Below are 25,340 nucleotides of genomic sequence, written 5' to 3'. Positions count from 1 at the left end.
TAAAGAACATGAACTGCTTAAAAAAAACATAAAGAATCCCTTTCTGAAATGCAAACACTGATATAGTGGTTTGCCGTTCCTTGAAGGCCATCATCTCTGTGTTTGTAGGCAATCAAAGGGGGTTGCAAAAATAATGAGCCATCCAATCAATATTGATTCAGTGAGTCATTTTGCAACCCACTATGGTTTCAGAATTTACATTATGACCTATAAGTAGACACTGTACATTCCCAGACATGCACAGTTTGCAATCACTCTTTACGTCCTGTCTCTCAGTACATATGGAACTTATATTCTGTAATGTTTTATTTATTTCAGTTGTTAATATTATGTTTGACAAATATGTGCAATTAGGAACTGATCTGTTATACTTTTAAATTGAATTCATTTTGCATACTGGATTGATGGACCCAATTGTTAAGCATGAATGTAATTGTGTAATGTTGTTATATGGGAATCTAGGACCATAGTGTAATTTTCCAGATTCATGCCCATATATAGGTATAATTCACCCAGTCCTTATATAGGCATAGGAATCATTGCCTTATTTAGTCTTAGTCTGTGCAGCCCAAATACAGCATGGCTACTTCCACTAAACTCCGAGAATCCACAATCATTTCTTGGAAAAAACAGCCTTCAGCAGTCAGGGACTCCCCCCTGCTTGAATACTAATTTATCCAAGAACTCCTGGAGTTTTCAAGGAACTGAGGCACTAGTGACGATATTATGTTCAATCTAACGTCAAACTCGGCACCTTCAAAGTATAAATATGCCTACATTTGCCCAGTCAAACACACAGTGGTTTAGGAGAAGATCAACTAACTACTTGCCCGACCCTCCAACTTACGCACTGAGAAGACGCTGTCTTTTCTCTTGCCGAGAAATCCAGCTCTGTTGTTTCCAGTCTACCCTTGCGGGTTGCTGGGAGATCGAGTCCTGAGAGAGAGATACAAGACCTCTATCATTCTGAAACCAAGGTACGAGGCTGATTAGACCCTTAGAGAATTCTTGGAACAGATTCTTGGCAGAAAATTACTAGACTTAAGCTACACCACACTTACTCCTCCCTCGTAATAGACTTAGGTTAGGTACACCGGGGAAGGCGTATTTTAGACACCAGTTGTGTACTTTTAGCCAAAATGTTATCACTGTATGTATTTTATGCATTTTATGTATTCTATGTTTATGGCTTAGAAACCATATCATGCTCTTACAGTACTATTTTATAATGCTATTCGTATTATATGCATTGTACTTCTTAACTAGCATTTTCATTATAGGAGTGCATTTCTTATGCTTAAGAAATGAGACTGTTAAATAAATACTTTTATTGAAAACGCCCGTCTCTCCATTTCTAAGCAACTCTGGTGAAACAAAGCATGCACATCTGACTGAGTGAAATAGCCATCTATTGTTTCCGAAACTCTAGAGATACGTTTCATTCTGGGGAAACAAAGTTGTCATCTTCTATGGTTGTCAGAGACTAATCCCTTCTTGTTTATTCGAGAAAGTTTCTAGTGACCTCAGTGCTAGCTGGCACTCACAATTAAGTCTAATATATTCGGCAGAGTGGAAATTTTATGTTAAAAGTTGCATTTATTTTTAAAATTGGATTGAAACTGAACTTATTAGTGGCACGCTGTTCATAATACCGCATACTCACATGCATTTGAGGGACCAGCTCCTACGGTAGCTCGACCTGTGCCTGCACGCCCGGTCCGACCCTCTATCCAATCACGGGTGCGGAAGGCAGGGCAGAGCCAGGCACATTCAGGGAGGCAAGCGGTTATAGCTTTATCTCTCCCCTACTCGAGGGATATAAAGGTAGCGAGGAGGCACCTGATTTTGCGGTAAGGGGGACGGTGGCAGCTTCTTCCCGACTCCGCTTGGTGCCATACTCTGAGAATAGTTGCTCTTTCAGTGTTTTAATATCTTAATCGGCTCCGTGAGCTTATGGAAATTTTATGTTTAAAAGTTGCATTTATTTTTAAAATTGGATTGAAACTGAACTTATTAGTGGCACGCTGTTCATAATACCGCATACTCACACGCATTTGAGGAACCATCTCCTACGGTAGCTCGACCTGTGCCTGCACGCCCGGTCCGACCCTCTATCCAATCACGGGTGCGGAAGGCGGGGCAGAGCCAGGCACATTCAGGGAGGCAAGCGGTTAGCGCTCTAGCTCTCCCCTACTCGAGGGATATAAAGGTAGCGAGGAGGCACCTGATTTTGCGGTAAGGGGGACGGTGGCAGCTTCTTCCCGAAGCCGCTTGGCGCCATACTCTGAGCATAGTTGCTGTTTCAGTGTTTTAATATCTTAATCGGCTCCGTGAGCTTATGGAAATTTTATGTTTAAAAGTTAAATTCATTTTTAAAATCGGATTGAAACTGAACTTATTAGTGGCACGCTGTTCATAATACCGCATACTCACACGCATTTGAGGGACCAGCTCCTACGGTAGCTCGACCTGTGCCTGCACGCCCGGTCCGACCCTCTATCCAATCATGGGTGCGGAAGGCGGGGCAGAGCCAGGCACATTCAGGGAGGCGAGCAGTTAGCGCTCTAGCTCTCCCCTACTCGAGGGATATAAAGGTAGCGAGGAGGCACCTGATTTTGCGGTAAGGGGGACAGTGGCAGCTTCTTCCCGACTCCGCATGGCGCTATACTCTGAGCATAGTTGCTCTTTCAGTGTTTTAATATCTTAATCGGCTCCGTGAGCTTATGGAAATTGTATGTTTAAAAGTTGCATTTATTTTTAAAATTGGATTGAAACTGAACTTATTAGTGGCACACTGTTCATAATACCGCATACTCACACGCATTTGAGGGACCATCTCCTACGGTAGCTCGACCTGTGCCTGCACGCCCGGTCCGACCCTCTATCCAATCACGGGTGCGGAAGGCGGGGCAGAGCCAGACACATTCAGGGAGGCGAGCGGTTAGCGCTCTAGCTTTCCCCTACTCGAGGGATATAAAGGTAGCGAGGAGGCACCTGATTTTGCGGTAAGGGGGACGGTGGCAGCTTCTTCCCGACTCCGCTTGGCGCCATACTCTGAGCATAGTTGCTCTTTCAGTGTTTTAATATCTTAATCGGCTCCGTGAGCTTATGGAAATTTTATGTTTAAAAGTTGCATTTATTTTTGAAATTGGATTGAAACTGAACTTATTAGTGGCACGCTGTTCATAATACCACATACTCACAAGCATTTGAGGGACCAGCTCCTACGGTAGCTCGACCTGTGCCTGCACGCCCGGTCCGACCCTCTATCTAATCACGGGTGCGGAAGGCGGGGCAGAGCCAGGCACATTCAGGGAGGCGAGCGGTTAGCGCTCTAGCTCTCCCCTACTCGAGGGATATAAAGGTAGCGAGGAGGCACCTGATTTTGAGGTAAGGGGGACGGTGGCAGCTTCTTCCCGACTCCGCTTTGCGCCATACTCTGAGCATAGTTGCTCTTTCAGTGTTTTAATATCTTAATCGGCTCCATGAGCTTATGGAAATTTTATGTTTAAAAGTTGCATTTATTTCTAAAATTGGATTGAAACTGAACTTATTAGTGGCACGCTGTTCATAATACTGCATACTCACACGCATTTGAGGGACCAGCTCCTACGGTAGCTCGACCTGTGCCTGCACGCCCGGTCCGAACCTCTATCCAATCACGGGTGCGGAAGGCGGGGCAGAGCCAGGCACATTCAGGGAGGCGAGTGGTTAGCGCTGTAGCTCTCCCCTACTCGAGGGATATAAAGCAACTCATTGGCTACAACGCGCAGTGTTGATGCGCAGTGTGACGCCTACTCCAGCGCCTAAGACGAGCCGAAGACTAGCCCGTCTGTGCCCGTCCGCGACAGGACGGGACCAGGGGCAGAGGGCTATGGCGGACAGCATTTCTCGTCAGGAGATATCCTCCAGTAGCAGGCTTACATATACCAGACAGACATTATTGGATATTGATAGGTACGCTCCTATACTATGCACCCACAGGGGGGGATACAACCTAGAGGGGCCTTTCTCTTGTCGGGGTGTCATGAGCAATTGTCCATCTGCGCTGAAACCGGACCAAGTCAGCCAGGGTCTCGGTTGTAGGTCCCTAATATACATCAAGCAGGGCTGATTGATACTCCACCTAAGGGCCCAACCCTAAACTGTAAGAGCTTATTATGCAATATCCGCTCCCTAGTTAGACATGCAACCCAGGTATGGGATCTCATAACATCTGAGAGACCACATTTATGCTTTCTTACTGAGACATGGCTGAAGCCACATACTATCCCGGCCATAACACAGGGGGTACCGCTGGGGTATAAAATGGTGAGGCTGGACCGCCCAATTAAAACAGGAGGGGGGATAGCCATTGTGTTCAAACAGGAGATGGATGTTATCATTACTGAGACAGTGTGTACTCCCCAGATGGAGCTCCTGATCTTTACAATTAATCCCAGTTAAAGGGAAACTAGGAAGGGAGCTTTAGTCTACCGCCCCCCCAGGCCCGAGTGAGAATTTTTCTATTCAACTTGTTGAAGCTTTGGCACCCCATGTGCAGGAGAATTCGGATTTCCTCCTGGTAGGGGATTTTAACGTCCACAGTGAAATCGCTAACTGTGCTGAGGTTAAGACTCTATTAACCGACCTGGGCACACTGGGGCTCAAATAGATAAATCAGGGGCCCACACACTCTGCAGGCCACACACTGGACTTAGTGTTGTCCAATTCAACTGCCATAAAATGTATGCCTCCCATCCAAGTGGAATGGACAGACCATTCCATCATTGGAATCTACACCCGTACCAACTATAAACCGAAGGCCACACAGAGGGTGATGGCAGACATCAGGAGACCCTGGAACAAATTAACACCAGAGGGTTATAGGGCGAAATACATTGAACCCAGTTGGGATGAATGTTGGGGCAATGTTACCACTGCACTGTGTAAGCTTGATGAAGCAGTGACAGTGGCTATAAACGATGTTGTACCTTTGAGAACATTTAAACCCAGAGCTTTCCCAAACAAGAAGTTTGGTTCACGGATGACCTGAGACAGTTAAAACTAACTACGAGAAAGTTAGAAAACCTATGGAGGGTTACACGCAAGGCTGAGTATAAGGAGAACCACAGGATTTCTCTAAAAAGCTATCATAAAGCCATTCGGGCTGCACGAAAATATCATATAGCAGCCCAATTATCAGCAGCAGGTAAAAATGCAAAAGCTTTATATCAAGTTCTACAAACCTTTACTAAGCCTGCTGCTTGTGAGACCGTGAAGATAGCATCCCAGGAACTTTGTGACAATATCTCTCAGTTTTTCACCAAAAGATTGAAGGTATATATGATAAAATATTAGCCTCCAAGGACAATAGTAATAACATGGCCATAGCTGACAACATGGATCAGTTACCCACTGGAGTACAAATGAAATGCGTCAGTAAGCTCGCAGAATTTCCTCCCATATCAACGGAGGAGGTAATTGCTCTTATTACTCAAATAAAGAGCGGGTGCCCCTCAGATATCATCCCGGCACGCATCATGCCATTATTGGCTAATAATTTGGGTGCTGGAATTCGACACGTAGTTAACCTGTCCCTGAGCACAGGGGAAGTTCCCCCGGATTGGAAGCGTGCACGGGTGAGACCACTGAGGAAAAACAACACCATCCCCTGGACTGAATTGACAAACTTGAGACCAATCTCACTCCTCCCACTATTAGGGAAGCTTACTGAGAAGTTTGTTAATCTGCACCTGTCGAATTACATCGAAAGTGCTGGGGGGCTAGATCCCTCCCAGTCTGGGTTCAGGCCAAGGCACAGTACCGAGACCGTCTTGCTGTCCGTCGCTGACGATCTTCATATGCTACAGGATAGAGGTTTTTCCGTTATCCTGGTGCTTTTAGATCTGTCAGCGGCGTTTGACACTGTGTCATATGACATCATGACCTCCAGATTAATTGACATCTGGCTGGAAGGCAAGGCGCTGGCCTGGCCAAGGAGTTTTTCTCACAAAGCGTACCCAAAGTGTCATCTTGGGTCCGTACCGGTCGGAGGAGGTGGAGATCTCAAAGGGGGTGCCACAGGGCTCTTGTTTGAGCCCCACGTTATTTAACATCTACGTGGCCCCCCTTGCTAACATCATGAGATCCCACGGTTTCATCCCGGTATCGTACGCGGACGATACTCAACTCCTCTTTCCGTTTCAAACGCTGACATCTGAAGTGCGAAACTCCTTTGCCCGGGGGATGAAAGAGGTGGCCCACTGGATGGCATCAAACTTCCTGCAGTGCAACGTTTCCAAAACGGAGGTGATGCTCTTTGGGGAAGCTAAACGCCTATGGACTCCTGACTGGTGGCCTCAAGATCTGGGCCCAGTCCCTGAGCCCAAACAGGTTGTGAAAGATCTTGGAGTAAAATTCGATCAGGAGCTCACCTTGAAACAACATGGAAACCAAGTGTGCGGCTCCTGCTTCCATGTTATTGGGCTTCTCCGGAAAGTGTTCCCCCTGCTCCCTGATACCACCAGAAGAACTTTGGTACAGGTGCTCGTGTTGAGCAGACTAGATTATTGCAATGGATTGCTGCTAGCTGCCAACGAGGAGATTATTTCAAGATTACAGGTTGTGCAAAACACTGCTGCACACCTTGTTCTTAATGTCCCTGCTCGTACTCCATCTAAACCCCTGTTAACCAAACTTCACTGGCTTTCAGTGAAACATAGGGTGATGTTTAAAACATGCTGTGTCATTCACAAGTGCCTCACAGGGAAAGGCCCTGACTACCTGACTAAAAAGTTTAATTTATATGTCCCCTCCAGATCTCTTAGATCAGGAGATCGAGAATTGCTATGTTTCCCCAGGATTGAGAAGACAAGACAAGGGGGAAGGGCCTTGTCAGTGGCTGCCCCAAAGTTGTGGAATAATCTCCCCATAATAATTAGACAATGCAGAGAACATCTTCCTTTCAGGAAAAAACTAAAAACTTTTCTCTTTCAGCACTAGGCCATCTATCTAGGGAGGAATGTTATATGATTTGGTCCTCTTTGCTCACAGATGACACCAGAGGCGCGGAGATACTCCTTCGGGAGTCGATTCCCAGCGCGGTATAAGTTTGCAAATAAATAAAAAAATAGTCGACTTAAGTCCTACGTCTAAGCTGCAGTATATATTATTCCAATGCGCAGAGCCTATTGGGAATATATTAACTACACTACAATGTAATACCAAATTAAACCCCTGAAGGAGTGTGATCCAGATGAAGTAGGTAGTTCAGTAATAATAACAGTTCATTCAGTCTCAGGTAAAGCACTTACCATTTTGATGGGCATGATCGCTGGAAGGTATCTTGTTTCTTGTAGGCTGAAGTCGTAGGACATGTCTCGGCCCAAGAAGCCAATCTGGGTTCCATACCTTGTAGATATGAAAGGCTTTTAGGAACTTTAACATTTGTAACATTTGTAAACCATCTTCAAAACATTATATTTGGGCTGGATTTATTCGAGTTTTTTCCTTATATTTAGACAGACTTATGGCTCCCGAAAAACGGATTAAAAATAGGATTGCTAAATTTGATAGAACAGATTTTGTATCCATGAGGTTTTCTTTCTGGAATGCTCTTATTTTGTGGAGTTTTTTATAGCGCTAACTAGACCCGGAACGCTTTACATGAGCACCAGTTACCTTACAGAATAACACATTCATTTTTGTTAGGCACGAGGAGACTAAGGGCCATATGTATAAACACATTTTCCCATAGACACAGAATGGGTAAACCCCTTTGATACATCTGGCCCTTTAGTGATTTGCCCAGAATCACCGAATGTTGAGCGTCCCTGCCAAGACTCCAACCCGATTTCCCAGCTCTGGGGTCGACCACCCTAGCTGTTAGGCCACATTCATTATCCCCACAACCTCAGATCTGATCAGCAAGTCCCAGAAAGCATTGAGCTACATGTATCTCTTGAAAAGACACTAACTTACATAGCATAACAAAACCTCTCAGACAATACTATTTGGGGTCTGAACTTTCGAACTCAGTTATATTTGCCCCTTGATTGCTGATAACCTACTCTTATGTGTATGAACCAAGCAGACACGCATTAGCTTACTCCAACAGGAAATCTACGTCTTAGGAAATAAAATCATGAGAAAGTCATCATCTCTTATCCACTGTCGTATGTATGTGTTGTTCACCAATAACCCAAGACCATATGTTTTGATTATTCAAGAAGCCTTTAAGATTGTAGGGGCATCCTTGAATGGAGAGTTTCCTGTAACTTACCAAAGCAGCAACATGTGTCTTTTCAGTAAATTATTAACAGTGCCCTTACATCAGATCAACTTCTTATTAAGTAGTGTGGCTCACTGGTTAGAGGCGGCAGACCCGAGAGCAGAGGACGGCCCGGGACCAGGGTTCGATTCCCGGCGCGGGAGGTTTCTGGACCAGGGTCAGCGGACTCGATAATTCTCTCGCCTCGGTGCCCGCTCTGATCAGCGATCACACTCGGCAACTCTGGGCATTAGCTTGCCTCATCTTCACTAACGGCCCCACCAGACCGCCGGGGATGCCTGGTCTCACCCTGGAGATACCCATTAGGGGACCATCTCTCAGGGAAGCCAGGAAGGGTTTCGCAGCGGTCGAAGCGCCTTGGGACCCTACGGGTAAGTAGTGCGCTATATAAATGCCAATACATTTACATTTACATTTACATTTATTAATATGTATTGACTCCTGATAAATTATACAGGGACACTTTAGTGGTCTCTCCAGTAGGCTGGCATTGTAAAAAGAGACTGCTCCCTGTAACATCTTATATAGTAATGTCACTTATGCTTGCATGTTTAAATAGTGTTTGGGAAAGTATTGTACAGCTTCTGAATAATGTGTGTTTCTTGTATTTGATACTAATGTCAATAATTAGAATTCTTTCTCCTTAGTATCCACAACTTTAGCAAAGCTGATTGATTGTTTTCATTTTGTCAGGTCAAGTATTAAATCCATTCTCACCACATGATTTTAACCATACATGACATACTTTACTAGAATATATCTACTTTAGTAAAGCTTCTAAAAATGACTCCTTGTCATCACTTTTTTGAATCCTCTTAATGTTAATGTAACATTTTATTTTCACGTAGTGACTAATATTTTACTTTTATTATGGTTTCTTTATTGTCTACAAATTGAATTATTACTTTCCATTATATTTTGTAATTAGCACCTATGTGTTTAATGTGACTCTGATAATTAAAGTGGCACTTGAAGGTAAATGTATTTGTTTCACAAATACCTTTGCATTGCTCTTAGAAAATGTAGTATATATTTGTGTCCTTGTCTTGTTATATGAAATGGTATACCATAAATAAAATTGATCCGAACACAAAACAAACATTTCCACAGTTTTGTTAGATTATTCCTGCACCTCCATTATAAAGGTTCAAGTCATGTTAGATATGTGTGATAATTACTCTTACCGCATGTATCTAGATTATGAGTAGTGCAGATTTTATCCCACTCAGTAAATACAGAGTGGTATAAACTGTTTAACCACCCACATAGATTTCAGCAGGTCAATCCTGCCTATGATTCCTGGGTCAAGAATTCCTGGTAATTACTAGGAGATGGCGTTTTTGATCCTGTAATTACCCATATCTGTATGGTATGCTCCTTGCCTGAGTGTCCAGCTTGGCAAAAGGTATCGAACTTGATACATCTCTAGAGGCAGGGTTGGATGCATGAGGTACCCTTGTTGTCACTATTGACATTGGGTTGTTGGTAAAGGAGGCCTTCTTCTTGGCCTGGATTTCAAGATCATTCGCCAAATTGGGTAAAGCGTGCCTGCTATGAATATCTTTGCATATTCCCAGACTACATGCTTTAAGAGCTCATGAGTGGCCAGGAAGAAGGAGTATGTAGTTTGCCTCTCATGTCAATTGCCAAAGTTGCTTTGTTACCTTGATGACATTCCTGAAAACTTTAATAATGAAAACTCTGAGTCCATTTGGACTACTAAACTCAAGTCTGAAAACAGAAATTTAAGAAACAGTAAAATCCTATTGAGGTCTGCATTGTGAGAATCAATTGTAACTTATAACAATAATAAAACAATATATTCAAATACTTATTGGTGCATCACTATTTTCATGCTGACCAGAAGCCTTAGTGATCACCATTCTAGATGTCACCACTTAAGGGCACATCTTACCTGTACTGAGCCACCTGCACCGCTGTTCCTGTCAGGTGAGTATGGAGGAGGCTAGCAAACACCTGCATATCTGGAATCACCTGGTCAGTAACCTGCAACAATTAAGGACACATCCCTTCAGAGAACAGTGCTGCACATCGACATTCCTGCTCCAAGCCACTCCAAAAGCCTACCCTTGTTAGACAGGTGTGTGCTGAAAGATGGACCATCTCAGAGGGTGGTTGGTATGGATGAAAACTTTTTGGTCACAGAGAGAAAGGTGCACTGAACATTTCCCCTCTGTAGTACAAGCATGACTTTTAATATTAAAGCTAACTTACACTGAATGAGTGGGGATACAAATATTGGATCAATCAAAAAGCAAGAAACTCATTCACCCAAACAAGTTTCAAATTCAGTGGCTGGAGCTTGTTATGTCCATAAATTTACACATACGCCTGAGCATACCTTTTTCTACCTAAATGAAATGCAGGGCACTGCAGGGTGAGATTTCAACCAGTAGGAGGGGTTTGTGCTCTCGCCCTCTGAGGAAATAGAAACTCTTACGGCTCAAAATTGTGCTTTCCTGCACAAAAAAAGCACAAGAGGTGTTTTCCTCTTTCTTTGTGTGCTGCAGATGCATAATAGATATTAGTCTATTTTTATAAACCTGTGGAGTATTTCTTTGTGTATTCATTGTATTAGTGTTTGAGTGTGTTGCACAAATACTTTACATATTGCCTCTTTAGATAAGCCTGGCTACTCGGTGGCAAACTACCAGAGGGTGAACACAAGTTATTTTTGAGTGTGCTTTTAGCTTACAGTGACTAGAATTGTGACTTCTGCTTGTACGGGGTGAAATTTCTCACAAATTCAAAATCCAAGCCATAATAATGTAAACAACCAAACAGGCACCGCATTTCAAGTTCAAGGGGCAGATTTACAAGCACCTTTTGCCACTTTTGTGTCACTTTTAATATGGGAAAAGTGACACAACAGTGGGGTAAGGGGCTTGTGAATCTGCCCCCATATGTTTAATCATAGAAAGAGGGATGATAGGAAGTGAAACAACTGATTAAGGACATGTGAAATTTGTTAATTACTGTAGCTAAACATGTTCGAAAAGGTTTTACGCATCCACAAAAGTGAGGGATTCACAGCTTAATATAAGGGTGAACTTCAAATTGTGATCACAAGGCCAGTGGAGGTTACATCTCCTGTCCATATAACCAGGACATCAATGCAGTATGGATCAGGAAGCAGAATCTTATTTGCTATATGTCCTCATTTAGACTTACTAAAAAAAGATATTGGATGTTTCATAAACAAAATTTTAGGAACTGAAATTGTATTAACCATTCTACTAGGAGTTAATGTTGAGGATGTACGACCTTTTTGTGGGAGAGAATTTATATTTGTTGCAATGTCTGTTATGAGACTATGTATAGCCTCTGCATGGATAGACCCCATACCACCTACTTTTCATAAATGGCTGGCTAAGTTATTAATAACATATAACGTGGAGAAAGAGATATATGCTAGAAAGGGAAAAAGGGGAAGGAAGTTAGGTAAGCTAATATGGGATCCTATAAGACGGTGGAAAGATGATCTAACAGTATAAAAATCGAGGCCTGTCTACAACTTGGCTGAATAAGGTTCATATATGAGATATAATTGGTTATGCTGATCATAAGGGGAGAAATCTATTTGACTGTGTGGAAAGAGTAGGAAAGGATAACTTTGTGTGATTATATCTAGGTTACACAATCTTGAAGAAAACTCTGGTTCACGATATCTTATTGCTGTCTTTTAATTGTATATTGCTTTCTTTATCTCGCCTGTTGATGGTTTATTGATTGTTTTCTCTTCTTAATGTTCTGCATTCATGAGTTTTCATTTTTTTGTTTTTTTTTCTTCTCTTTATTAATGGTGCCGTGCCTTGTATATAATTGCAAAATATCTTAATAAAAATATATTAAAAAAAAAAAGGAAGCAGAATCTTTACTGCATGCTTTGCGGTGGGTATATAAGCACTATTTTCACACAAACTATAATACAGATAGTGATATGTATAACAAAGCATGCATTAAGGTCAGAACAAACATACTCCAATATGTCCTACATTTCCCATCTAGTAAAATGTAGTCCCAACCAGTAAATAACACACAGAAATCCAAGCTGGTTCTGGTGGAGCAGTGGACTAATGCATCCACTGTAGTGACCTGTGTTTGATCTCATGGGCACAGGTTCTAATCCTGGTGGGCCCACTCAGCCTTTCATCCATCTGAGGAGAATAAAATGAGCACCATTGAGTTGGCTAACAATATACATCTGTTATTCAGCGCCTTGAGACCCTTGGGTGATATGTGCGTTTAACAAATACACATGTGTTATGTTTATCTGGCCACGTAGTGACATAAGGGCATTTTGTGACTCAGGAGGAATTTCTTTACGGACTTGTCACTATCCAACAATTAAGATGCAGGGTCCATAGTACGCGTGTAGGTCAATATGCTGATAGGCCATATGTTCTATGTAGGACGCATGACAAAGTAAGCCTCAGGGGGGAACTCTATTCCTGCTTTTTTCTGCACTGATGATTTACCTAAAAAAAATGAGAATGGGGGCATTTGCACAACATAACAAGTAATGTTTTTTACTTTGTTGAGTGCAACTTCAGGGCCCTCCCACACCTAGAATCCTATGGGGCCTTAAAAAATATTAAACCAAGGTACCTCCAGGTTTTTGTTTTTTCTGTACGTATTATACACATAGGTGTGCTTCACAGGTGTTTGTATGTACCAATAATGACCTCACTCAATCACTGAGGCAGTGATTGTCTGCTTTCCACTGTAATATAAGATTACAATGAAATATTTCTAGCACCTACCTCACAATATGATGACCTACTTCACAATTTATGACAGTGGAGTGCTCAACGAATGCTCCTTTTGCATGCAACAATTAGTTATGAACAGTAATGTATGTTTCGCTACTTATCTTCACAGATTCAAGGAATTTTCTCATATATGGTTGGTATCAGCAAGCACAGTGTATGACAGGTGCACAAATGATGGAGCCACACAAATAGTGTCCACTATTATGGACAAATGGAGGCAGGCAACAGGTGAAAGTCCTTAGTGTAAGCAATTGAAACATATGGAAGCTAGGGTAACAGATGATGATGACAATACCTAACTCATTATTAGTTTCTATGAATCACTGGTCATCAATTTGTGAACACTCTTTTTCCACCAGTTAGAACATCCCACCATTAACATTCATTTTTATAGTTGTTCACAAGTTACTGGTGCACATCAAACACTGTTAAACAAATGAAAAATGCTGTGTAGTGAGAAGCTTATTAAATGCCCACTTAAAATATATCAAATTTCTGTAGCCCAGTGCCCCACTGAGTGCAGGCTTGTGAATGCTTGGGCCTCCTTCACATTGTTTTAAAGAGCAAATTGGCACAGTAGTTCCACTTGCTTTAGCAACTCCAAAGTGTAATGAGGCTTCAGCGTTCTAGTATGCAGGCATGTTATCCTAAATGTTCAGGGCAAACAACAGACTGTGACTTAATAAATACATATAATTTATTCACCTGATTAAAAATATCAGTTTTGCAGAGTGAGTAAAGGTTGAATGAATCTGCCCCTGGAGGGATAAAGCTAAAAGCTTGTGGTATAATCCCTGTTGACAGTATGCCAGCATCATGCTCTCTTAGTAATGGGGTGTAAAACAGCCGGATGCCAGAGCTGTCTGTTTGCCCTGGAAGACAAGAGACACAGAATACTTCCATTATTAAAACAGTTTTAAAACAATATTAGCAGATTTCAGCAGGATAATGGTCTGTGTGTCACTGTTTTGATCACCACAGTGTTGGGTTACCATTACTTATTTAGGATTACCATCATTTTGGCATGGTAAATGTGTAAATGCTTACAGAGTTATTTTAGATTGTGAACTTCATTTCAGTCTTATTTGTATTTAATATGTGACTTGCTATTTTTGATTTCCATGTTTATATATGTTATGTATATATATATATATATATATATATATATATATATATATATATATATATATATATATATATATATATATTCACTGAAAAAACCATAGGTTATAGACCATATATAGTTAGGAATTAGCATTTACAAAACCTTGAAAATTCACTGAAAAAACCATAGGGAGGGTTTGTTACTGGTCCTGGAAATATTTTGTATTTACACACAACCCATATATATATATATATTACCTACTGGCGATAGCCAGTAGGTATATATAGTTAGGATTTTTTCTCTATGGAACTTTTGAAAATTCTATGTCTAATAACTTTAGCGTTTGTAGACGGAATCGGCTGAAATTTTCAGGAAAATGGCACATTTTGTTTCTGAGCAGCCCCTGAAAATTTGGGGGGGGTTCCGTCAAGGGGGGGGCCGAGAAAAAAGGGGGTCCCAAAACGCGTTTTTCCCATTCATTTTTCCATAGGGCCTTTGGCCTCACTTTTAGCTCGAACGGCTGAATGGATTTACACGAAACTTGGCAAAATTATAGGGACTGTTAGCCCGATGTGCCTTTGCTGGGTCTCAATATATGTGCTCCAGTGGATTTTGAGAAATTAACGTTTAAAAAAACAGATATATCTGTGACAGCGTTCCAGATAGCGCACCAGATCGCGTACTTTTCGCGTAACGGAGATTTGCATAGCGAAGCTGATTGGCTCTCCGGTGTCTGTCAACATTCTAAACAGTCCGGTGCGGCCGCCATCTTGTCTCTTGGTAGGATCGAGAGACAAGAGGAGGAGAAAAACGAAGGGGGAATTTAATGAAAGGGGGCACGGTAGACCCCTCTTGACCCCCTAGGAATGATGTTGGAGTTATTAAAGGGTCCCGTGGGGCAAATGAAAAAAAAATTGATTTTTTGTGGTAGAAGCGCTTCTCGTAGCGAAACGTGAATTCGCCATTTTGTGTTTCGATTTAATTAAATTACTAGGTATAAGGGGGTACGGGAGACGTATCCTGACCCCTTATTTTTTCTGAGGGTGGCTGAGGAGGCTCATATATGTTGATACATGTCTTCCAGCGGCTGTGCGTGAGCGTTTTTTTTTTTTGCTGCGTGACGTCAGTTAACGTTCGATTCGATGGAAATCAGGAACTGTTGACCGCCATTTTGTCACTGCGAGTAAATATTTTGTTAAAAATAATTGTTATAAATTATTCCTTATTGATAAACATTGTCTGCGCCATCTTGCCTTTTTTGCAATGCCACACTTTTGTTGAGCACGGCAGCCATTTTAGATGCCTTGACCAGACCTACTCTCTGCGCGCCGCCGATCCTCAGCATGGCTCCCCACCCTCGCAAGCATCTCCCCCACGCACTGGTCACCCCCGCTCTCTCTCTCATGCATGGGCCAGAAACCTCCTCCCATCTGCGCTGTTCGTGAGCGTTTTTGTTTTTTTTGCTGCGTGACGTCTGTTAACTTTCGATTCGATGGAAATCAGGAACTGTTGACTGCCATTTTGTCACTGCGATTAAATATTTTGTTAAAAATAATTGTTATAAATTAATCCTTATTGATAAACATTGTCTGCGCCATCTTGCCTTTTTTGCAATGCCACACTTTTGTTGAGCACGGCAGCCATTTTAGATGCCTTGACCAGACCCACTCTCTGCACACCGCTGATCCTCAGCATGGCTTCCCACCCTCGCAAGCATCTCCCCCACGCACTGGTCACCCCCGCTCTCTCTCTCATGCATGGGGTAGAAACCTCCTCCCATCTGCGCTGTTCTTCTCTGAGAATCACACCCTGTGCCCGCCCGACACCTCCCTTTCACCCTATTCACTACCGCACCCTCTGACACTCCTCTTCCTCTGTGTCCAATTGTCCAGGCCGGTCCCAGGCTATCACCTAGTCCTGCAGGTGTAGTTTATGGCCCCAGCTGTAGAGAATCACCCCTCTTCAAAGGAGTTACAGTAGATCAAGGCCCCCACCCGATGAGATCCGTCACACCACACGCGTTCCTACTATCTGATAACCATCCTGTATTGTGCTTGGGGAGGGGATTCTCACTGTGAGGGTGTGTGGGTCCGAGCCTGAAGCGGAAGATTCCAGGGATGCCTCTTTGTACATCAAAGTTTTTACAATTATGTGTCACATTAAAAATATATAGCACTCCAACAAAGTAGTAGGATTATAACATTTTAATAACTTATAAATATATACAATGCAACAAAAACAGTAAATACATTTAAAACATTTTTTAAAAAAGAAGCAACAATGGTCAGTAGCTGTGTTTTGTGCGAATAGTCCCAAGGCAGCACAACGTGCTGAGTTCTGGACGGCACCCAGGTGATGTTACCTGGGTGCCGCACTGGTTTTTGGTATCCTACAATGCAGCTCCAAAAAACGGCGTGGGGCATCCCGGGTGGTGCGGGGGGAGGCCTCGTCAGTAGCGGTCTGTTGTGCGAATAGTCCCAAGGCAGCAGAACGCGCTGAGATGTGGATGGCAACCAGGTGATGTCCAGTAAGTTGCCGCACTGGTTTTGGCATCCTACAATGCTGCTCCGAAAAACGGCGTGGGGCACCCCGGGGGGGGAGGGGGGAGGCGGCGTGAACGGGCCTCCCCAGGTGGAGGCTCGTCTGCTCTACTGGGGCGCCCCTTTACCGTTTCAGTTGCCATTCCGCCCGCTTTTGCTACACTGTGCCTCATCCTCCATTCAGCTGGTTATCGCCTGCTCTTGCGGCTACAGCGTCTCGCTCACCATGCTCTTGCGGTGCAGCGATAGGCGGCTGCTACAGGACTCTTAAAATGGCGGACGGCTCTTCGGATTTGGGCCTGGTCCACTAAAATGGCCCTGGGACATCTTGGAACTCGGATGTCCCCAGAGCCTTGAAGTCTTGAGGGCCCCCGACTCCTGCAGGCTTCCGGTGGGGAGCGGCTGCCATGATTGCTCGCGGAATGACCACGACGGAGCCACGAGATGGTGGTGCTCTCATGCTGACGCCAGCTTCAGTCTGAAACATCCAAAAACAAGGTGGGGCTTTCATCGTTTGGGAAAAAAAAAATGTTTTAATCCAATGAAAAGTGTTATTTTTAGGTCATATGATCAAGCCTTCTATCATTAGGAAACCAAAAGTAAAATGAACCAATGAAAAGTTTTATAAACAAGTCACATGACCTGTTATGCTTACGTTACGCGCTGGTATAAAAAGCGTAGAAAATCCGTTGGCACGTGAGGCGGCGTCAGTAGCGGACCGATGTGCGAATAGGCCGAAAGCAGCACAACGCGCCAAGATCCGGATGGCACCGAGGTGGTGTTCAGCAAGTTGCGGCACTGGTGTGGCCATCCTACAATGCTGTGAGGTCGCGTCAGTCAGTGGGGGCTGTTTGAGAAAGCAATGTGATGCTGTGCGTCGCCCCCAAGATGGAGGCTCCTCGGCTGCAGTGGGGTGCCCCTTGGTGTTTCACTCGCTATCCAGCTAAGTTGCATCCGCACTTGCGGCTACAGTAGGCCGAAGTCAGCACAACGCGCCGAGATCTGGATGGCACCGAGGTGGTGTCCAGCAAGTTGCCGCACTGGTGTGGCCATCCTACAATGCTGCGCCGAAAGTCGGCGTGGGGTGCCCCGTTGGCTTATGAGGTGGTGTCAGTAGCGGACCGATGTGTGAATAGGTCGGAAGATCCGGATGGCAAGTCCTGGATGTTGGGTGCCATAGTTGAGAGTTCTGAGCAGTGCTTGTAACACTGTCTGATGCTTATTTGCACCTGCTGCAGCTTCACTATTGCCCTGGTGTGGCCAAATATCGCCCATGACATAGGCGGCCGGGTCCCGAGGTCCGGCGGAACTTTTTTCCTTTTCCTTTCTGCATCTTGTCCCACAATCCGTTTGACCTGAAGACACGACCAGGTCCCTGAATGTGGGCAGGGGGACGCTATTGATTGAATCAAAATGGCGGCTTCACACAAAGCAGACTCAAGCGTTGCTGGTGATGCTATACAGACAAAAAATGGTTTTCAGTTTGTACATTCTTCAGGATTTTTCCATCCAAGGCTGGTTGAGAGTTTGTAGAACAATGGCTTTAGACCTTGCCCTCCCCTCTTTTGACTGTTGGTTCTTGTTGCCTATCTCTTCTGTTGTCATTTAACTGAACTTTTATTGACTGCCCAAAGGGGTTCTGGTCCGACCGCTGGTTGGTGGAGACATTTTGACTATATCCTGGACCTGCCCGGCCTCGCCCAAAATGGCGCCGGTATAAATGGGACTCGTAACTCCTTGTTGTGTACTGGTTGAACAACCTTGATATCACGAGATACGTATGCAGTTTTGAAGCACATGGCGGGCGGGGACGAGAATTGATTGAATACTTCGACATCCTTATTGATATTAAGTTCTAATGTGTTATTGATTACTGTACTATTGTAAGTTCGAATTAACGTCACCCATGGTACTTGCCCGCAAATGTATATCTAGAAAATGTTATTGTAAGTGGCCCTGTCGTATTTTAATTACAAAATGTACGTCCACCGATTCCGCAACTGTTAGACACCTTAGTTCTTGCAACCTAATGGCCCGCTATGTCATGCTCGATCGATTGAGCTAGCCGGATCAAGGCAACAAAAAGTATAAAATAGTTATGTAAATAGTTATTTAATAAAATGTTTTACCCTGTTACTTTGCTGGTGTGTTGTATATATTTATAATATTTGCATAGAGTTTATCGTTATTTTGGGCGGGGTGGGTGGCGGAGCCGAGCTGTCTTGCAGCCCTCATGGTGTGGAGCTCAGTTCATCTCACTATTTTCGTATTTCTCATGAAGGGTTGTTCCTAATGTTTCTATTTTAGCGAGGTCAAAAAGAGATCCCATTAGTGGCCTACTGATTTTCTCAATTACTTTTGTTTTTTTACACACTTTTTCACTATCTGCAAAGACTAAACAGAGTATTGCGACTTTGTGCTTGTTTGTAAATAGAGAATGAACCAAAGAGAATCAATTGTAAAACAGTAAATGCTTGGATAACAATCAATCAATTGGAGAGACAAGCAGGCACGACGGATTACAACAGGGGCAAAGGCCTGCGTTAACTACCCTTCACTATCTGCAAAGAGAGAGTACTACTAAGAGAAAAGAGGGGGGGGGGCAGCGTTCGAAGCACATCAGCGTGCATAAACACAAAAAAGTTTTTACCTATCACGTACTTGACATTTGACAGCTTTTGATATTTGCTATTAAAAAACCATTGAAATTCACTGAAAAAAACATAGGTTTTAGCCCATATACAGTTAGGGATTAGCATTTACAAAACCTTAATTTACTCGCACAAAACCATAGAAATTCGCATATATAGTTAGATGCAATAACTATATATCGCGCACCCGCAACCCACTGCTGATGATGTCACATATTACATCATTCATGACATGGTCAGTGACATCACTGATGACATCACTAATGAAATCTCAAATGACATCATTCATGACATGGTCAGTGACATCACTGATGACATCACTGATGATATTTCAAATGACATCACTTGTAAAATCACTGATAACATCTCATTTGTCATTACTGATCACATCACTGATGATATCATTCATGTGATAATACGATCAACCTCTTCAGACGCTAATATAACCTTAGATACAATCAGTGTAAACAGACTCTCACAGACTGTCACTCATCCATGGAGTTACTCACACACCTAGTCAGTCATGCAAAGAATCAATCACACCTCCATTTTCTCAACTATACAGTTATACACACCTTACTTAATCAAACATATACTAACACATATTTACTCTCTTATACAATCCCTGATACAAGTTCACAATGATCCATACAGCCACTCACACATTCACTGGCTCTTATGCACAGTTATTTATATATGTCAACTCTTACATGTACTGTGTTTTACATATGTAGTTACTTTGACATGTAGCACTGAGATATCCATTCACTCACCAATACACTCATGCCCACAGTCAACCGCCCATACAGCTGTTTTCACATGTACTTTTGAACCCATACATCTACTGAATCAACTGCTCACACATCTATGCACAGAGTCACACACCTCTCAGCCACCCCCACACACACACTCAGTCTCCCATACAAATATTTGGGCAACCAATCAATAACCCATATAGTTACTCATATAGCTACTGATCATCACATGCAGCAGTTTACAGAACTACAGTAATAATGATGCACAAATTAAGACAGTTTAGTCACTAACCCATGCACTCAGTGAGACACATTTAATCATTCTCTCATACAGTCAGTCATGCACCTACTAAATCCTTCATCCAGACACTTATATATCCACTCATTCTTCAATATGTAAGACATAATTTACCTTTACAGAAACCTACAGTCACTGGATGATGTCATCAGTGATGTCATTTGAGATGTCATCAGTGATGTCATCAGTGATGTCACTGACCATGTCATGAATGATGTAATATGTGACATCATCAGCAGAGGATTACGGGTGCGCGATATATAGTTAGTGCAACTAACTATATATGCGAATTTCAATGGATTTGTGCGAGTAAAATAAGGTTTTGTAAATGCTAATCCCTAACTATATATGGTCTATAACCTATGATTTTTTCAGTGAATTTTCAAGGTTTTGTAAATGCTAATTCCTAACTATATATGGTCTATAACCTATGGTTTTTTCAGTGAATATATATATATATATATATATATGTATATATATCGCCAGTAGATGGGACCTATTTTCCATAGGAGATCCGCAACATTCTATTCCCAATAATGTTGGTTGCCGATTGACGAATCTTTGTGAAATTTTCAAAACTTATGGCCAGCTCCGGTCCGCTCATATCTTATAAGTTTCACAGTGATTCGTCAAGCGGGGGCCGAGAAAAAATGGGGGTCCCAAAAAGTGTTTTCCCAATGCAATTTCCCATAGTAAATTTTGCAGCGGCTACATCCCGAACTGCTGAACTGACCTACATCAAATTTGGAAATGCAGAAGCCCTTGGTTCAAAAAGGTGCCTTTTTGTTGAATGGTGTAAAGCCGTTCAGTAGTTGCTGAGAAAATCAAAAGTAAAATCAGATATATATCTAGTGCCGCGGATCCTCCCGAGCTCGAATTGTATGCTAAAAGGCTGTCAACACTTCACACCAGGAATTGTTGGCAGCCCGCGCTTTTTTGCTAATTAGCACCCGGGAGGGCCAAATCCTGGGGGCAATATATAATGTAATGGGGGCCCAGAGGGGCCCCCTCGCCCCGGGGAATGCCACCCGGGGCTTTTTGGAAATATGTGGGGGGCTCCCAGCCCCCCCAGACCCAGGGACCGTGACCTCTAGGGCTTTAAAAAACATTGTTGGGGGGCTCAAAAGCCCCCCCAAGCCCCGGGGACCACCACCCCGGGGCTTTATGCTAATATATGAAGGGGGCTCATGTCCGCCTGCAGCCCCGGGGACCGCCACCCCCTGGGCTTGTGTTTAAAAAAAAAGAAAAACTTGTGTATGGGGCTTAAGCCCCTCCACATGCCTCAGAGACTTCCACCTCCCCAGGGTTCTAAATATTCAAATTGGGGGGTCTGTGACAGACCCCCCAAGCCCCGGGGACCACCACCACCCCGGTGCTTTGTAAATTGTGGGAGTGGGGCCACGCGGCCCCCCTCCTGGAGCCTTATCCTGGCCCTGGGGTTCCCCACTCCCCAGGGCTGGCTCCTGCAGTGTCCCGGGGTGCCCAGTAGGTAGTTATAGATAGGAAATATTTTCTTTAGGAAATCCGCGACATTCTATTCCAAATAACTTTGGTGCCTAATGAATAATCTTCGCAAAATTTTCAAAACTAATGGCCAGAGTGGTATGAGTTAAAGTCAGGGAACCGAACACCACCTTCATTTTTAGGTCGGATCAACTTATGCAAACCAATGCGGGGATGTTTATTATTCCACAGACATTTTGTACATATAGAATTAATACAAGAAAAATAGGATTTGGGAATTTTGAAAGGGAGCATAGAAACTGTGTACAAAACATGTGGGGTGATCATCATTTTGATGGTGTCCAATCTACCCCACCAGGACAGAAATAAGGGGGACCAAATTTGAAGGAGAGATTGAATTTTGCTAGTCAGTGAATCAAAGGTTAATTTAAGGGTATCCCTCAGAGAAGAAGAAAACTATATACCAAGGTACTTAATTTTAGTTGGGCACCATGCAAAATCAGTGTTATTAAACATGTATTGAAAACATATTGAGTTAAGGGGTAGGACTTCCGTTTTGGATAAATTAAGCTTATAACCTGATATGAAGGAAAACAACTGAACTTCATTTAAAAAAGGTGGAAGGGAGGATTCCGGATTAGACATGTAAATGAGGACATCATCAGCATACACAGATAATTTAGTTTCAACATGGGAACATTTTATACCAGTAATAGCAGGGTTGGAATGAATACGCTCTAGAAAGGGCTCAAGACATAAAATAAATAATAAAGGGGAAAGGGGACAACCTTGTCTTGTGCCTCTGGTCAATGAAAAGAATCTAGAAAATTGGTTATTAACAAAAATACTGGCATGGGGGGATGAGTAAAGGAGCTTAACCAAGGATATAAAAGTCAGACCAAAACCAAACCATTTGAGGGTACGGAACATAAATTGCCAATTAATACGGTCGAAGGCTTTCTCAGCGTCCAGGGAAAGGGCTGCCAAGGGGGCTTTGACATTTTTACTATAAGCAAGGACATTAGAAAAAAGACGAGCATTATCAGCAGCAAGTCTGCCCTTAACAAAACCCACCTGGTCTGTTTTGATTAAGCGAGGGATAATGGAATCAAGGCGAGAGGTAAGGATTTTAGCAAAAATCTTACAATCATAATTAATAAGATATGGGGCGGTAGTTTTTACATTGTGATTGATCCTTGTCAGGTTTGGGGATAATGACAATGAGAGCATCCAAAAAGGACCCAGAGGCCTTAGCATCTGAAATAAAAGAATTAAATAACTGCAGGAGTTTAAGGGCAAAAAAGGAATGGAAGGAGGAATAAAACTCGACAGGCAGACCATCGGGGCCAAGGGCTTTTGATTTTTTGAGAGAGTGGATGGCTGTAGTAATTTCCTGGAGAGTAATTTCACGTTCCAAGTGAGAAAAGTCCACCGGGAGGGAAGGAGGGGAAGGGAGGCCTTCAAAAAATGTCGTTAAGTTTGCATCAGAAGGATGTGTATCATCAGAGTATAGGGCTTGATAATAATTGTGAAATACTTCAGCAATGTCTTCATCAGAGGTAACCATTTTATTAAGAGAATCATTAAAGATTGGGCCAACAGCTTTGCATTCTGACTTTATTTTCAAGTAATTGGCCAGCATTTTCCCTGCTTTGTTTTGGCCACTTTAACTCATACCACTCTGCCTTTTTGATCAAACAATCCTTCTCCTTGGCTTATGATTTCCTTGATACTCCTATCCCTAAGTGGGTTATTTTGGAACGCTCTCTTCTGAAAGATTTCTCCTTTCAACATATTACCTTTATGTCAAATTGTACCTTTTTATCCAAATATCCCATTTTGAAATATTCCCAATCTCTATTACAAAATGTTTTTTCCTCTAACCTTTCCCCTCTTCAATGTTTTTTATCGTCTGTGGTTTGGTATAACAAATTTCCTAGATATAAAGGTATATCGTTCTATTTTAAACACTGGAAGGAAAAGGATATACTGTTTGTGCATCAATTTTTTCTTGACTCCTCTCTTATTTCCTTTCCAGTATTGCAAAACATGTTTAATTTACCCTTCTCATTTCTCTCTGAATATACTATTATAACATCTGCTATTCAATCTCACTTGTCTTCTCTAGCTTCTTCTTCCAAATCTTTTTCTTCCTTCACTCCTGTCACTCCACTTTATCCTTTATTTTCTACTCAACTCCCTAAAGCTGCTCTTGTATATTCACTTTTATTATCCAATACCTCTGTTCGCTCCAAATCTAAAGTAGAGACTGCATGGGAGACTGATCTTGATGTCTCCCTTGATACTGCAATGTGGGATCGTTTATGGTCCAAGATTTTTAAAGTCTCCGTTGCTGCACGCATTACCCAATCCTTACTCTTTATATATCATAGAGTTGTTATTACCCCGGTTAGTATTCATAAATTTTCTCCTACCTCTTCTCCTTTATGTTGGTCTTGTTCCAAAGTTCCAGGTACTCTAAAACACCAAATATACGATTGTTCCCCTGTTTTATCTTTTTGGACTAATGTTTGGAATATTTGTATGAAAATGTTATCTCTCTCTTTCCCATTATCTTTTTTACACATATTTTTAGGTTCTTTATCTGATGATATTAATATTGTTACACCCTCTTCTGCTAAATTGTTAGACCTATTTATTGCTCTTGCACTTAAAATTATTTTATCGTGTTGGAAAGACAATTCTAAACTTTCTGTCCACACATGGTGGAACTACATTTGTGAGGAACACAGAATTTCTATTGCTTCCTCCACCTCTGTCCCTCTAAAAATTAAATCCGATCGGTTATGGCTTCCCTTCACTTCATATCTTTCCTCTAATCCCTCTCCTTTAACACGTGCTATTAATCCCACATGATTCCTCTGGTTACCCTCTTTTTCTCTTCTCTTTCTCTTCTATTCTTTCCTTCTCTTTCGCTTTCTTCTTTCTTTCTCTTTCCTTCATTTCTTTCTCTCTTTCTTTCTCCCCTTTTTCCTTATATAAATTCCTCTGGACTAATGTCATTTAATATTATACTCATGTGTACTTTTTTCTAATTTCTCATGACATATCTTTTGTATTACTTTTCAATGCTTAATAAAAATTTCTTAAACAAAAAACTAATGGCCAGCTCCAGTCCACTCCTATCTTGAAAGTTTCATGATCATTCGTCAAGCCGGGCCGAGAAAAAGGGTAGGTCCCAAAATGTGTTTTCCCCATGCAATTTCTCATAGGAAACTTAAGCCACGGCTACAGCCCTTGATTGAAAAAGGGACCAGAAAAAACATCTTGGGGCATACCTTGCCTCACGCAGGCAGCTGGTAATTGCCAGTAACTTTTCTCCCACATCGCCGCAGCTGTAGCCCGTCTCCCTCCCGCCGCCGCAGCTCACACCTTCCAGCGGCCGTAGTGTGGAGGGGGGCTCACGGACTGCAAAGCCCAGACACCTCTGCGGCAGAAGTT

At 42.6% G+C, this 25,340-nt stretch overlaps 1 protein-coding gene across 2 annotated transcripts in view; it reads right to left on the bottom strand.

Moving 5' to 3' along the window:
• LOC147700831 (DBH-like monooxygenase protein 2) overlaps positions 1 to 25,340 on the bottom strand; it is a 564,025-nt gene that overhangs the window by 309,367 nt on the left and 229,318 nt on the right. For both annotated transcript variants that reach the window (XM_086928504.1, XM_086928505.1), the window contains exons 7-9: positions 13,771 to 13,937; positions 10,188 to 10,279; positions 7,296 to 7,392 (exon numbers count right to left, since the gene is read on the bottom strand). In XM_086928504.1, the coding sequence (XP_086784630.1) occupies positions 7,296 to 7,392; positions 10,188 to 10,279; positions 13,771 to 13,937 (356 nt within the window). The remainder of the gene's footprint in view (positions 1 to 7,295; positions 7,393 to 10,187; positions 10,280 to 13,770; positions 13,938 to 25,340) is intronic.

This window comes from Lissotriton vulgaris, chromosome 7 (assembly GCF_964263255.1).
Source record: "Lissotriton vulgaris chromosome 7, aLisVul1.2, whole genome shotgun sequence".
In the NCBI taxonomy this organism is placed as follows: domain Eukaryota; kingdom Metazoa; phylum Chordata; class Amphibia; order Caudata; family Salamandridae; genus Lissotriton; species Lissotriton vulgaris.
This window is presented reverse-complemented; position numbering and strand designations above follow the sequence as displayed.